The sequence below is a fragment of the Chiloscyllium plagiosum genome, unplaced genomic scaffold (assembly GCF_037043375.1).
Source record: "Chiloscyllium plagiosum isolate Xiang-an unplaced genomic scaffold, Cpla_swu_hap1 HiC_scaffold_19, whole genome shotgun sequence".
Classification (NCBI taxonomy): domain Eukaryota; kingdom Metazoa; phylum Chordata; class Chondrichthyes; order Orectolobiformes; family Hemiscylliidae; genus Chiloscyllium; species Chiloscyllium plagiosum.
Genome location: NW_028270157.1, coordinates 48317934 through 48331678, shown reverse-complemented (window position 1 = coordinate 48331678; position 13745 = coordinate 48317934). Strand labels below are relative to the sequence as shown.

At 42.2% G+C, this 13745-nt stretch overlaps 1 protein-coding gene across 9 annotated transcripts in view; it reads right to left on the bottom strand.

The window, feature by feature from the left end:
• LOC122559589 (voltage-dependent calcium channel subunit alpha-2/delta-4-like) overlaps positions 1-13745 on the bottom strand; it is a 549452-nt gene that overhangs the window by 123236 nt on the left and 412471 nt on the right. For all 9 annotated transcript variants that reach the window (XR_015760448.1, XM_087997322.1, XM_087997321.1 and 6 more), the window contains one exon: positions 3993-4063. Coding sequence is in view for 8 of the 9 variants with exons in the window: in XM_087997322.1 (XP_087853448.1) it covers positions 3993-4063 (71 nt within the window). In the remaining variant the exon portion in view is untranslated. The remainder of the gene's footprint in view (positions 1-3992; positions 4064-13745) is intronic.

Sequence of the window (13745 nt, the reverse complement as noted above, 5' to 3'; positions counted from 1 at the left end):
ATGACCTTACCATCCTGGACATGCAGCAATAATTTGCATCCTTTGTTGGCAGTTCAAATCTTTGTTCCTACTGTTTGACCTTTCCACCTTTGGTCCCTTGCCCACTGTCCTTATTCAGACACCAAATGCACAAGTGGCCTCTTGGCTGGCCCCATTCCAGAAGGCCACAATGTTACATGGCTAGCCAATGTCACTGAGGTCAGAACTTGCTTTTGTCCCAGTGATAGAAAAAATTCAGAGTTGATAGAATTCTGCCAAAGGTTTCAAGTGAAAATTATCCACTTGAAATGTTAACACTCTTTCCATCTCCATAATTGTTGCCAGGCCTACTTAGCATTTTCAATATGTTGTATTTTTTTTCAGATTTCCAGCAGGCCATTGTATTGCTATTGGTAAAGTCTGTTTGGGCAAGTTTAGTGATAAATTTGAATGAAACTTGTCAGTCTAAACTCGCAGAAGTGCTTAATGAAACCTTCCAGGATGATATCAGTGGCAGATAACAGTAAAAACTGTCAAGATTACATTTGGGTTCGACTACTGCACCATCTGTTTGATACCTTTTAAAGGTGCAATTGTGATACTTCTGGCTATATTTGCTTTCCCATAATAAATCACTTCCTCCTCTTTTCGGATACAGGAAAAATGTAAATGCAAATAAAAGCAAATACTGTTATAAGCAAAAGTAAAATAACTAAAAAACTGCTGCTCATTCCTGTGAACATTGCTCACGAACATTTTTGCAGAAGTAGTAGATGGGTGAATTTAAATGCAGTATGAAACCTAAGAACAAGGTTAGTAATGGAGTCATATCAAAAGATTTGGGGGTGGGGGGTGGGGAGCGGGGCGATGTGGTTCGATCGGTTACATACAGCAATCTATCTTGTCTTTTATAATTCTACTTTAGTAGGGCTGTCTGTGCATCATACTTTCTAAAATTGTGAAAAGCTCTTCTCTGCGTCTGTTATGCCCTTTTGCCTTTGTGTCATACTGCCAGTTACTTCAATTTGAACATATTTTAAAAGTGCCACAAAATCACACATTTGTAACAGACAGACTCTGAGTGAGGCTTCCAGGTTATTATGTTTCCAGATATGATATCTAAATTGTTAAGTTTGATAAGGAAGGATAAACTGGCTTCCCTTTATTCAAAATTGGAAGTGTAGTGGACATCGAAAAGGGATACCTCAGATTACAACAGGATCTGGACCAGATGGGCCAATGGGCTGAGAAGTGGCAGATGGAGTTTAATTCAGATAAATGCGAGGTGCTGCATTTTGGGAAAGCAAATCTTAGCAGGACTTATACACTTAATGGTAAGGTCCTAGGGAGTGTTGCTGAACAAGGAGACCTTGGAGTACAGGTTCATAACTCCTTGAAAGTGGAGTCACAGGTAGATAAGATAGTGAAGAAGGCGTTTGGTATGCTTTCCTTTATTGGTCAGACTACTGAGTACAGGAGTTGGGAGGTCATGTTGCGCCTGTACAGGACATTGGTTAGGCCATTGTTGGAATATTGCATGCATTCTGGTCTCCTTCCTATCGGAAAGATATTGTGAAACTTAAAGGGGTTCAGAAAAGATTTACAAGCATGGTCCCAGGGTTGGAGGATCTGAGCTACAGGGAGAGGCTGAACAGGCTAGGGCTGTTTTCCCTGGAGCGTTGGAGGTTGAGGGGTGACCTTGTAGAGGTTTACAAAATTATGAGGAGCATAGATAGGATAAATAGACAAAGTCTTTTCCCTGGGGTCTGGGAGTCCAGAACTAGAGGGAATAGGTTTAGGGTGAGAGGGGAAAGATATAAAAGAGACCTAAGGGGCAACTTTTTCATGCAGAGGGTGGTACATGTATGGAATGAGCTCCCAGAGGATGTGGTGGAGATTGGTACAATTGCAACATTTAAGAGGCATTTGGATGGTTATATGAATGAGAAGGGTTTGGAGGGATATGGGCCTGGTGCTGGCAGGTGGGACTAGCTTGGGTTGGGATATCTGGTCAGCATGGACGGATTGGACCGAAGGGTCTGTTTCCATGCTGTACATCTCTATGACTCTATGACCTGTCCCTTTGACCGGTTGCAACAAGTTCATTTGAAAAGGATCCCTTCCCTTGTAGATACTTTTCTCTCACCCAAATGAGCTTATGTTTTAAAAGGAACCATTCAGAGGAGGCTTTCTTGAGTTGATTAAAGAGTGGATTTATTGGTTACCAAATGTGAGAAGAAATAACAATGCAACATACATACACACAGATTGGAAATGAGAAATGAGTAAAGAGAGATAGAAGTTAGAAGGTCTATGGTTCGGTCTCCAATTGTTCCCTAAGGATAAATAACAGAATGTTAATAGTCAACCAGCTGATTTTCAGATTCATGGTTTTGCTTTGAAATATGACTCCAGTTTAGTTTATAATGCATTTCTCCTTTTTTAAAGTCAATCTAGTTGAAGGTTTCTTGCCACCTTGTGAGGTGTGACATTCCATGGTTTCTGTCTCCAGACAATACTTTTAATTTCCAAGCTGTCTGGCCTATTATTCCCATGTTTCACAAGAATTCTATGGATAAACATTCAAAAGAGCTGGCTCTACAGATTTCAGTGAGATCAATTCTGCAGAGGATTCGTAATTGAAAATCCCAGCTGTAAAGAGCAAAACTGAAACATTTGGCTCTGGAGATTCTGTGTTCTGTGTATTAACATTGTAGGTAAATGTGCTCATTATATCCTGGAGGAAGAGCAAAATGTTTCAATTCCCCATTCCTTTGCCAACGTTATGGTGGAACTGGATGAATTCCAAGCACATACAACTGTCAGAGATATATTATACAACATATTTTCTGTCATTTGGATCATAATAACCTGGTGCTGGGATGTGTCTCTCTAAAGTCAACAATACAATGGCAGTCGAGTGAAAAGTTAGTTTGTAAGATTGCAAATGTCAACAGAATTGATTGCTAAATGATTGATTCTATAAGCTGAACATAAACATGATACAACTATTTCTCCATTTTGAAAGTCTAATACTAGAATAAAATTGCTAATTTCCAGAATGAATAAGGGATGTAGCAATGTTAGTTCCCAGCTGAAAAACAGGACCATAATAATTTCAGACCTGCTTGATGAAATACAGTTCCAGAAAAGGAACAAAGGCTGGAATTTTACAGCCTGCCCCTCAGTCTTGTGGTTAATTTGGCTCTAGGGGTTGGTGGGGATGGGGGCAGTGTGGCATAAAATTGAATGTACACTACCTCTTGGTGCATATTCATCTTGTTGTAATTTCACCAGCTCACTCGTGGACTCTCAATGAATTGACAGTTTAACTGTCTGCCAAGTTTCCTGATGGCCAGGCAAGGGAGAGCCTACTTTTTGGGCTGTATGTCAACCAGATCCCTCCCTCAATGTATTCCACCCATGTTGCTGCTCGTCTATCCTGGCCCCCAACTCCCTTGTTCCCTTCCCCCTCAGTGGGGCCTGAGCCCCAGTGAAACCCCAGACATACAGGCTCCGCCGCAACACATGTCCTCCTGGGACACACTGCAGGTAGTACGATGGCTATTGCTTCCAATGACGTTGTTGGGACCAGAGACCTGCTATCTAATTGTTGAAAGCTCTCCAGTAAGGGAAAAGCTGTATGATGGTGGTATGAAGGTGGAAATCTTGTCTCGAGGCAATTAAAGAGCTGATGGTCTTAAATTTGTTGAGGGCTGTTCTGACCAAGGTGGGCAAACTTGACTTGACTTTTACACAAGCAAAGACCAAAATTTAGTAGAAAGAGTTTTGCAACTTGGAGTATTTTTCCAATAGAGAGATCTGTGTCCCACTGAATACAACCATATCCAAAAGAAAAACATAGAAAGCAAATATACCAAAGAAGTAACGTCTTTGCTCAGAATACTGACCCTGCCTTCCAGAAAATGTTTTGTTGACCGAGAGCCCACATCCCAGCTGGAACATCCTTAAGTATTGATCACTGCAAAAAATGTGAGCAAACAATATCTTACTCAGTGAACAGCCCCATGTTCAGCAGTTGTGTCATCACTGACCCATCCACTTCTCCCAGAAACTTCCCTGTCTAAAAGAGAAAGGAAAGAAATGAGGATATTGCTTAATTCCCAAAGCCATGATTCAGATACTCAGCAGCTTCATTCACAGCTATCCTCATTAAAAATTCATGGTGAACTTCAAACTAATAACCCAGAGGCTTATCCTCTGTAATTAATGCTATTTGTAAACTTTTGACCAGACTTACATCCTTTTCTCAATTTCTCTTTTGAGCAGTAACCTGTGTTAAATCTATGGGTGGAAACAGCAACACAATGTAGCATCAGGCTGCCACTCTTCACAAATGAGTGCCAAGACAATTAAGATGGGCTAGTGTGTAGTCATGAGAGCTATCATAGTTTTATCAGATCTTGTACTAATCCAACATCCAAAAATACAATTTCCAGTCACTGGAGAGTCATTAAGAATGAAAATATTAAATGATCTTGCCCTTTCTAACTTAGAAGTGCTTAAACTACTTGCAATGTCCAAGTGATTAGCCAACTTAGCAGAGGCTGGGAAACAAAATCTGGGACCTTCTGGCATGTTTGCCTTAATACAGCATGGTGAAATCATTGTCAGGTTACATGATGCGATATATGTATCACTGATTATAATGCCATCTGCTCCAGTCAGCAGCATCAACTCTGACAAATTCAAAATTTCAACTCCAATTTATCCCCAGTGGCAATGCTTCAACTAGAGTGAAGAGTAAATTCAAACTGGGATGTTAATTTGACAAGAATTATTATATACCCAACTCATATTCCTTATATAAATTTAAAATTAGTCTGATGCCTTGTTCAAATTATTTATTAAAAATTAAACATGATTCTGTTCAAATAAACTGCAGTTGCTGTAAATCAGAAACAAAAACTAAAAATGCTGCCAGATCTGCTGAGCCCTTCCAGGAATTTCTCTTATGATTCTGTTCAAATAGCCTTAATAAGTACAAGCATTCCTTCAGCTTTCACTGTTATCAAATATACTGGAATATTCTAGATATTTAAAATCAGGTTGAAATCCAGCCCAGGCAGAAAGGTAGCTGAGATGTGTAGATAAATGGGATGAGAATGGGGTACAATGAGGTCCATTTTGACATTTGAATCATAGAATCATTGAATACCTACAGTGTGGAAACTGGCCATTGGCCTAACAAGTCCACACCGACCCTTTGAAGAGTATCCCACCCAGACCCATTCGCCTACCCTAAAACTCTATGTTTTCCCTGACTAATGCACCTAGCCTACACATCCATGAACACTATGGGCAATTTAGCATGGCCAATTTGCCTAACCTGCACATCTTTAAGATTAGGACTGCAGATGCTGGAGATCAGAGCTGAAAATGTGTTGCTGGAAAAGTGCAGCAGGTCAGGCAGCATCCAGGGAGCAGGAGAAATGACGTTTCGGGCATGAGCCCTTCTTCAGGAATGAGGAAAGTGTGCCAAGCAGGCTAAGATAAAAGATAGGGGGGAGGGACTTGGGGGAGGGGCGTTGGAAATGCGATAGGTGGAAGGAAGTTAGGAAGGAGATGTGGCTGTGGTAACGAGTCTGTTTGAGAACGTGGCTGAAGAGCTTCTGGGCAGAGGAGATGACCTGGTGTGTGCAGTGAGAGAGGGACTCATTGAAATCCTTGTAGAGGGAGGAAGAGAGCTTCTTCAAGGAAGGCATCCTTGCAAGAGGATTCGCAGTAGGTTAAAATCTTCTAGGAGAAAGTGTGGACTGCAGATGCTGGAGATCAGAGCTGAAAATGTGTGCTGGAAAAGCGCACTCTCTCACTGCACACCCCAGGTCATCTCCTCTGCCCAGAAGCTCTTCAGCCATGTTCTCAAACAAACTCGCTACCACAGCCACATCTCCTTCCTAATCTCCTTCCACATATCGCATTTCCAACGCCCCTCCCCCAAGTCTCTCCTCCCTACCTTTTATCTTAGACTGCTTGGCACACTTCCCTCATTCCTGAAGAAGGGCTCATGCCCGATACATCGATTCTCCTGCTCCCTGGATGCTGCCTGATCTGCTGCCCTTTTCCAGCAACACATTTTCAGCTCTGATCTCCAGCATCTGCAGTCCTTACTTTCTCCTAGAAGATTTTAACCTACTGCGAATCCTCTTGCAAGGATGCCTTCCTTGAAGAAGCTTTCTTCCTCCCTCTACTAGGATTTCAGTGAGTCCCTCTCTCACTGCACACACCAGGTCATCTCCTCTGCCCAGAAGTTCTTCAGCCATGTTCTCAAACAGATTCGCTACCACAGCCACATCTCCTTCCTAACCTCCTTCCACCTATTGCCTTTCCAACATCCCTCCCCCAAGTCCCTCCTCCCTACCTTTTATCTTAGCCTGCTTGGCACACTTCCCTCATTCCTGAAGAAGGGCTCATGCGCGAAACGTCGATTCTCCTGCTCCCTGGATGCTGCCTGACCTGCTGCGCTTTTCCAGCAACACATTTTCAGCATCTTTAAGATCATCTCACTCCACCTTTTACATTTTCCATAAGTAGAGTGCCATGGTTCTTGTTAGGCAGCAGCGAGACATAAAATGATGCTCATTGTTGATTGTTAAATGCTGTGTTGACAGCACAACCCACTTCAGCAATATTCAGACTTCCATTTTACCAAACTTGCCAAACAAGATCAAAATCAGGAAAACTCAACAAGGAGACCATAGAGAGGACCTGTTGGATTCAGCTCATCTCTTGTTCGGGGACACCTCCATGTCAGTGACCAAACCAAAGCCTAGGGGGCGATCCTTGGGCACCAGCTGCATGCAGTCCTCCTCCATGGACAAGAGCATCTGTCATTAAATAATCTATCTCAACCATCCTGACATATCTTATATACATTGGCAACTCTTGAAGCACAGACCTACATTGCAGGGTGTACCAGCAACTAGCAATGAAAGGCTACAGCAGGGACACTTTGTACACAGGGACTGGTACCCAACTCTCAGACTGGACCAGACTGCATCTCAGTCTCTTAGTGTTTGCTCACAGTGGCTTCCTGCATGTTCACAGCATCTCTGCCTTGCATTGCCTTGTTTTGCTGTGTCAATTAGCACAGTCAAACAACAAGACAACTTGCCGCGCTGCTAAGCAGTCCTCAGTCTAAGGGTGCCCATCTGGCAGAACAACAGTATATCAACATAAAATCAATATATAAATATCAATCTTAAACCTGCGCCATGTGCTCTGCAAACAGACTGCATATGCAACAAGCTGACAGCCATCTTTCCAACTTCAAGACAAGTAGCACGGAGGCACTCAGCAGTTCAGGTGCTTCTGGCACATGATGTCAAGGGCAGCCTCTAATACCATTCAAGAGCAGGCATCTGGTGGGGCTGTTCCCAGTCAGGCTGCTGTCTAGGGAGAGGGCCACAACTGGTCCATTGGCTCCATGATGGCAAGTCCAGGGGGTAGGGCTGTTGCACTCAGGGTAATGCTTGTCAGGGGTCTGGGAATGTCTCTTGGTCCTGTTAGTGAAGGGGATAGGCTATGGTTAGTCTGTTGGGTCCCTTCATAGAAATTGAGAGGGAAGGGCAGTGGTGGGGTGGGTGGGTAATGGGTGTACTGAGCCTTGGTAGATTGGCTATGAGACTGGGCATTGCAGGCTCTGGGCAATGTTACAGTGCAATTGTGAAGGGGGCAGCAGGATTTCCAAAGGGGGAGCAACTCCATCATGGCTGGGAAAGGTGTAATGAGAGAGGGGTGTTGACCATGGTCCGGAGTACCCTGGCTTTGGGGTGGGGGTAGGATGTGAATGATTATACCAGGCATGGACACCTTGAATGGCAAGGATAGGCAGGTTTAAATGAATGTCAAGAGTGTGGGTTGGGTTTTATGGAAGAATGAATCATCTGGGGTTAATGGATTGGGCCTTTAGGAAATGGATGTGGATTTTTGGGGCCCACCAGCCCGGTCAGGCTGAGGCTGTGAGCTCCTGGAGGAGGAAAGCTCACTGTCAACATTCATTGTGCTGGAAGTAGAAAATGCGCAACGGGAAGAAAATAGCTTCATACAATCTGGCCATTCTACAACAAGTCGCACCTCCCTGGCACAGCCACTGTGGGAGAAAACTCTTTGGCAGCTATACCACTGCTAAGGGAACCAGCATTAAGGATCTTTATCAAGAAAGACTAAAGATGCCAGCAGCACTGAGTGTATGTGTATGGTTTCTTCCTCTGCTTGTCGCTGATTCAATTGATTGTCAGTGCTGACCTGAATCCATTTACCTTTTTGTGACCATGAACTGCTGCTGAATGGTGTGACAATACTTTGAGTGCTGACACTACGAGACTCAAAAGCTAATAAATGTATGTTCAAATCATCGACTATGCATAAATTTTGAATCAGAAGAAATCCTTCTTTACCTGTATCACCAAAGTGCTCTTGACAAGTTTTCTGCTATCTCTCCCTCCCACTATGTCTGGTTTTGCAGATGGCTGAAGGGAGCCTGCTTTAATGTGGAGCCTGTTGGCCCTGGAGTTCATTCAGGTGATTCTCAGAGGCATTTGTGTCTGGATGGGTCAGAAAAAGCAAAAGTCTTCTTGCCAGAGGTAAGCTGACCTTTCTCTGCCTGAAATCCCAAGGCCTGGAAGGGAGCAGGCAAGTGGAAGCCCCAGCAATATGTGCAGCCTCCTGAGTGGAAAGTATGGACAGCATCACTACGACCATGTGGTTCCTCCTTTTGGTGGATGACTCCTGATGCCACCCTGTCTCTTTGTGAGGATGGGGCAGCTGGCATCCCTCTCTGTCGCCATGCTTCAATCCTGGCAACCAATGACTGTGGGGCTGAGGCTGCAGGTGTGGGTACATCTTTATATCAGCCCCTGGCGACGCTAGGTCTGGGCCTGGATCTCTATGGTAATCACCAACCCATTTACAGAGGCCAACACAGTCAAATGATTCTTTGCACTGCTGCAGCCCTGGACAAGGAGGGTCATTGTGTCCTATATAACTGCCAGCTCTTGCTGCATCTTCCTGTGCATTTGAAAAAAAATCCCTGGTTGTTGAAATCTCAGACCCAACTCCCACCTGGGCCTGAGCAGGTTCCTAATCTCTAACAGTCCTCTGAATGCCAGTGACCTGAGGCATTTCTTCATCTGCCAGCTGCACAGCATTCACTGTAAAATGCTCACCATGTGTGTACTCTCATTCTCCATCTTGGCTGTTCCCCCCAAGGTATCAGTATCTGGTTTAGTGCAGATTGCAGGCACGGCCATGATGATGTTACCTTTAAGGATTCAGTACTTATGTCCTTAGAGATCCAGGAAGATGGTTCTTCCATGACCTATCATTTCTCCTGTAGATGTTGTAAGAATACTTGTGGAATGTGCAAAATTAAAGTTAAAGAAAGTGTCATGGCCAGGTGTTTGAAGACGTGCTCAATGACAGAGTGATAATGATGTTAATGACAGTGATATGCAGAATGGCACTTACTCATTTGATGGGATATTTCCACATCCTTGCAGGATTGGTCCTGGTTTTCTCCTTCAAGAGCCAAGACTTTCTCCTTGTAGAGTGTGAAGATAAGGATGCTGGGCATCTCCCTCTCCTCCCCATTCTATTCCCCACATTCAGTCCAAATTCTCTTTGCTCTATTAGGACTCTCTTCTCCAGCAATGAGAAACGGTGTAGAATGAGTGAGACAGCAGTGGCTTGCACATCTATTAGTGCTGCTGCACTTGAAGAAAGGTCTTGAAATATATCAAAGAACTGAGGAGGCAGCACAGAGGGCAGGTCAGGTTAGTGATATACAGGGCTGAGGGAAAACAGCAGATGAGGTAGTGTTTCAGGCAATCGTGAGGGTGGTGGGGCATGTGCCTTAGCAGGAGACTTGTCCAATAGCAGAGACAGCATGAGTGTGAGGTGGCAGAGAGAAGCCCGTGTCACTTACCCTGATGGAGCAAAGAAGATCGTTGATTTTTCTTCTGCACTGCTAACCTCAAACCAGGCTTGCAGGGTCTATTGGCACAGCCTTCTCTGCCAGTCCTCTGGGAAGGGGACTCCTCTCCTGGCATTAATCTGTTGACCAGGACCTCCAGCACCCTGTCAGAGAATTATGGTGCCATCTTCCCCTTCTCTGAAATGTTGCAACGCTATACATACTGAGCAGGCAGTTTTGGAATGGCAGCATTCATCCAGGTGCACTACAGCCTTTTAATGGTGGAAAAGGGCATGGGGTTGCTGGTGTTTTGGTGAATATTAGCTGAGTGGTGATTTGTGGGAATGGCCGATGGTGAGATGGGTCAGAAATCAAATGTGAGATACTCCATACGCTGTGTTAGACAATTAATGCAACAGTTTTGGTAGGATACGGTGTGAGAATTCACAAATCCCTTCAACAAGCATGGAATTGGCAAAAATAAAGGTGAGATTCAATCCTGCAGCAGTTTGTGAAAGGTAGAATTCTCTTCTGCAAAACTACCAATGAGTGGCACAAATTGGCAACCTATGAGGGTGCTGACTAAACAGTTGAGGAGAAAGGGGAATATAATATTGCTCCACTTGGTAATATTCTTCTGAGATTGAGATAAGGCTAATTGTTTGTCTATATGGAAATATACATCTACACCAACATGTTGACTCACATGGCACTTGCTATAGGCTGGAAAGTGCATCACAAAATCTTCCAGTACTTAAGACAATGCTAGTCTAGGCGCATGGTACCTACCTCTGTCATGTTTCCATAAATTTTGCCTAATTGTTCTTTTTTTAATCCCATGGGCATACAGATAAACAAAAGTGGTAGAAAACAGAATGTGAGTGAGAACATGAGAGTAAAAAGAGAAAAGTTAGAAGAGATGAAGAAAGAGTGGGAGACAGGAAAAGGGAGAGCTAGAAAAGAGTGAAACCTTGTTCCCAGATTACTCCTATCCCTTTGCTTTACTCAAAGACAAGATAGATAAGGATCTGGCAGAGGTCGCTGCCTGCTACTCTCTACTCATTGCTTGTGATGTGTCTTTTTATATTGGGGAAACCAACACAAACCAAATGATCACTTTGCTGAAAACTCGGTTCTGTCTACTGCTGTGATCCTCAATCACCTCTAATTACTAATTCAATATTCCATTCCACTTCCACTCTAACCTCCGTCTTTGATTTTTCTACACTCTTCTGATAAAGATTAGCATAAGTTTGAAAAGCAGTAACTCATCTTTCTCCTAAGAATTCTGTAGTCCTCTGATCTTGATGTTAATTTCAACAAAGAAGACTTTAACTGCAGCTTCCATTTGATCTCTGGCTGTAGGTGCTAGTAATGTCAAATGGCTTTTTGACATTTTCATTGAGGAGGAAGGGACATGATGGCAATGGGGCCTGGGTTCCCTTCCCTGGGAACACTAATTGGTGGAATGATCCGCATCCTTGGTGTCAACCTGCAATAATTCTTAACAGATTCCTGGGTCATTGGAGTTGGATCTACCACACAAATTCTCTACATTTTCATTTTACCAATCCTCCTTTAGCTATTAAAATTATTCTTATCTATTATTTCTCATTATACTTCTTTTGACTCATATTAGTGTCATTTGTGTAACTCTAATATCCCGACTCACACTAACAGCAATTTTGCTATTTAAACATCTCCATTCACTACTCAAGCACTTTAGAAGTTTTTCTCCATCCTCCTTCCCCATGGTTGTTTCTTTAAAATGCTATTAATCTTCCAGTGCCGAGAATGAAACAAAGACCTTAAATCTTAATTTCAAATATTACCTGACCTGCTGAGTATTTCCAGCTTTTATTTTAAGTACTAACACTTCAGAGGAATATGGGTCAGGTACAAAGTAAAGTACCTTTCATTCATCCTTTATCTGCTTTCTGTTTGTCAGGAAAAATGTTCTAACAGCCTATTTCTATTTCCAATCTGGCCTACCCTAGAATCCTAAGAAGAATTAATGACAATTATTATTGAGTTATGGACAATTTTGCATTATGGTCTTAAACTTACTGCAGTTGACCTATTTTTCTAACTGCAGTAGATTGGATTTGGGACAGGCACATTGAACTTATTAGTATTCATTTCAAAAAGAGAAGAAAACATTCATTCCACCTACTATGATTTAAGGGCACTGGTGAAAGGACAATATTTTGGCTTTGACACAGCTCATTTCCCTTTAATACATACGAGAAGTCACAGCAAAATTATAAATGTTTGTGAAATGAAGGCCCTGATAAACCTGCCAAACTTGAGGGTAGGACAATGAGCCAGCAATCCTGTCTTCTAGTTCGACAAATTCTATTTCCATTGCTAGGGGTAAGAGTATGGGGTGCAACTCACACATGGAGGAAATTTGAACTTTGCTTGGCCTTTTGTTAAACAAAACCCGTTCTCGCTGCAATGTGGGAAAAATTTTAGAGTAGATATCAATCTTTTGAAGAGGAAAGAACCACTGTGACACTATCAAGCTGATTTGTTATTTAAATCCATAGCCCTTTAAAAGTAAAAACAAATTGTGATAGTAAAAGATAAAAGAAAGTTTCATAGTCACCATAACTGTTTGTGGATACAATCTTTAGGGATATCATTATGTCATTACTAATGCTTGATTCCTTTTTTACATCCTGAAATTATCCCAGTGGAGGATCCTAAGTTTACATTTTGATTGTTAGCCCAATAATATTATTAAAGAATTAATTGCATTAGATATCTGATTATGAATACAAGTCTGTTAGATTTTACAAATACTAGCAGAGATTTAAAATTTTTGAAAGGGATATGAAGAATGGGAGTGTTTTATTATACTGGTATAGATATTAATAGACATCTAAAAAATTTATTTCATCGTAACATGGCTCCAAAGCTCTGCCTGTAGGTGAGTTGGCATGCAGGTCATAAGAGTAAAGAATGACAGGCAGGGTGGTGGGCATGAGTTATCATTAGCTACTATCATGGACTATTGGTTCTTAATTCATCAACCAAGGGGAACAGTTTTTCTCTCTCTCTACTCTGGCCAGACCCCTCATGATTTGGAATACCTCAAACAAATCTTCTCTCAATCTTTAATTTTTCAAGCTTCTTCAGTCTTTCTACGTAACAGAATTTCCCTATGCTTGGAACCATTCTCATGTAACCTTTCAACATCTGCTCTAATGCTGTCATGATATTCCCAAAGTGCAGGAACCAGAATAGGAGACAGTACTCCAACTGAGTCAAATCAGTATTAAAGATATTTCAAAGTTAACTTTTCTGCTCTTTTGCCTAATGATAAAGTTCAGGATTCCATATTCTTTATTAACTGCTGTCTCAATCTGTCTTGTAACCTTCAAGAATATATACTCATATATACCCAGGTCCTTTCTATTCTGCACTCCCTTTAAAATTTTACTTTTTATTTATATTGCCTCTCCACATTCTTTCTACCAAAATTAATGACATTACATTTCTCTGCATTAAATTTCATCTGTAATTTGTCTATTCATTCCACCAACTTTACCATGCTCCACTCAGTTTACAATACTTAAATGCATATATTTCATATTGTATAAACATTTTGAAACTTTCCCTTCACACCAGGTCTAGGTTTATATTACATATCAGGAACAGCAGAGATCCTTAGACCAATTTCTGGGCAATTCCACTATTAACCTTCCTTCATTTCAGAAAAAACATTGTTCACCACGGCTCTATGGTTCCAGCTGCTCAGTCAACTTCATATTCATGTTGTTCCTGTCCCTTTATTCCACAAGCTTTCAGTTCACTCAAAAAGCTGTGG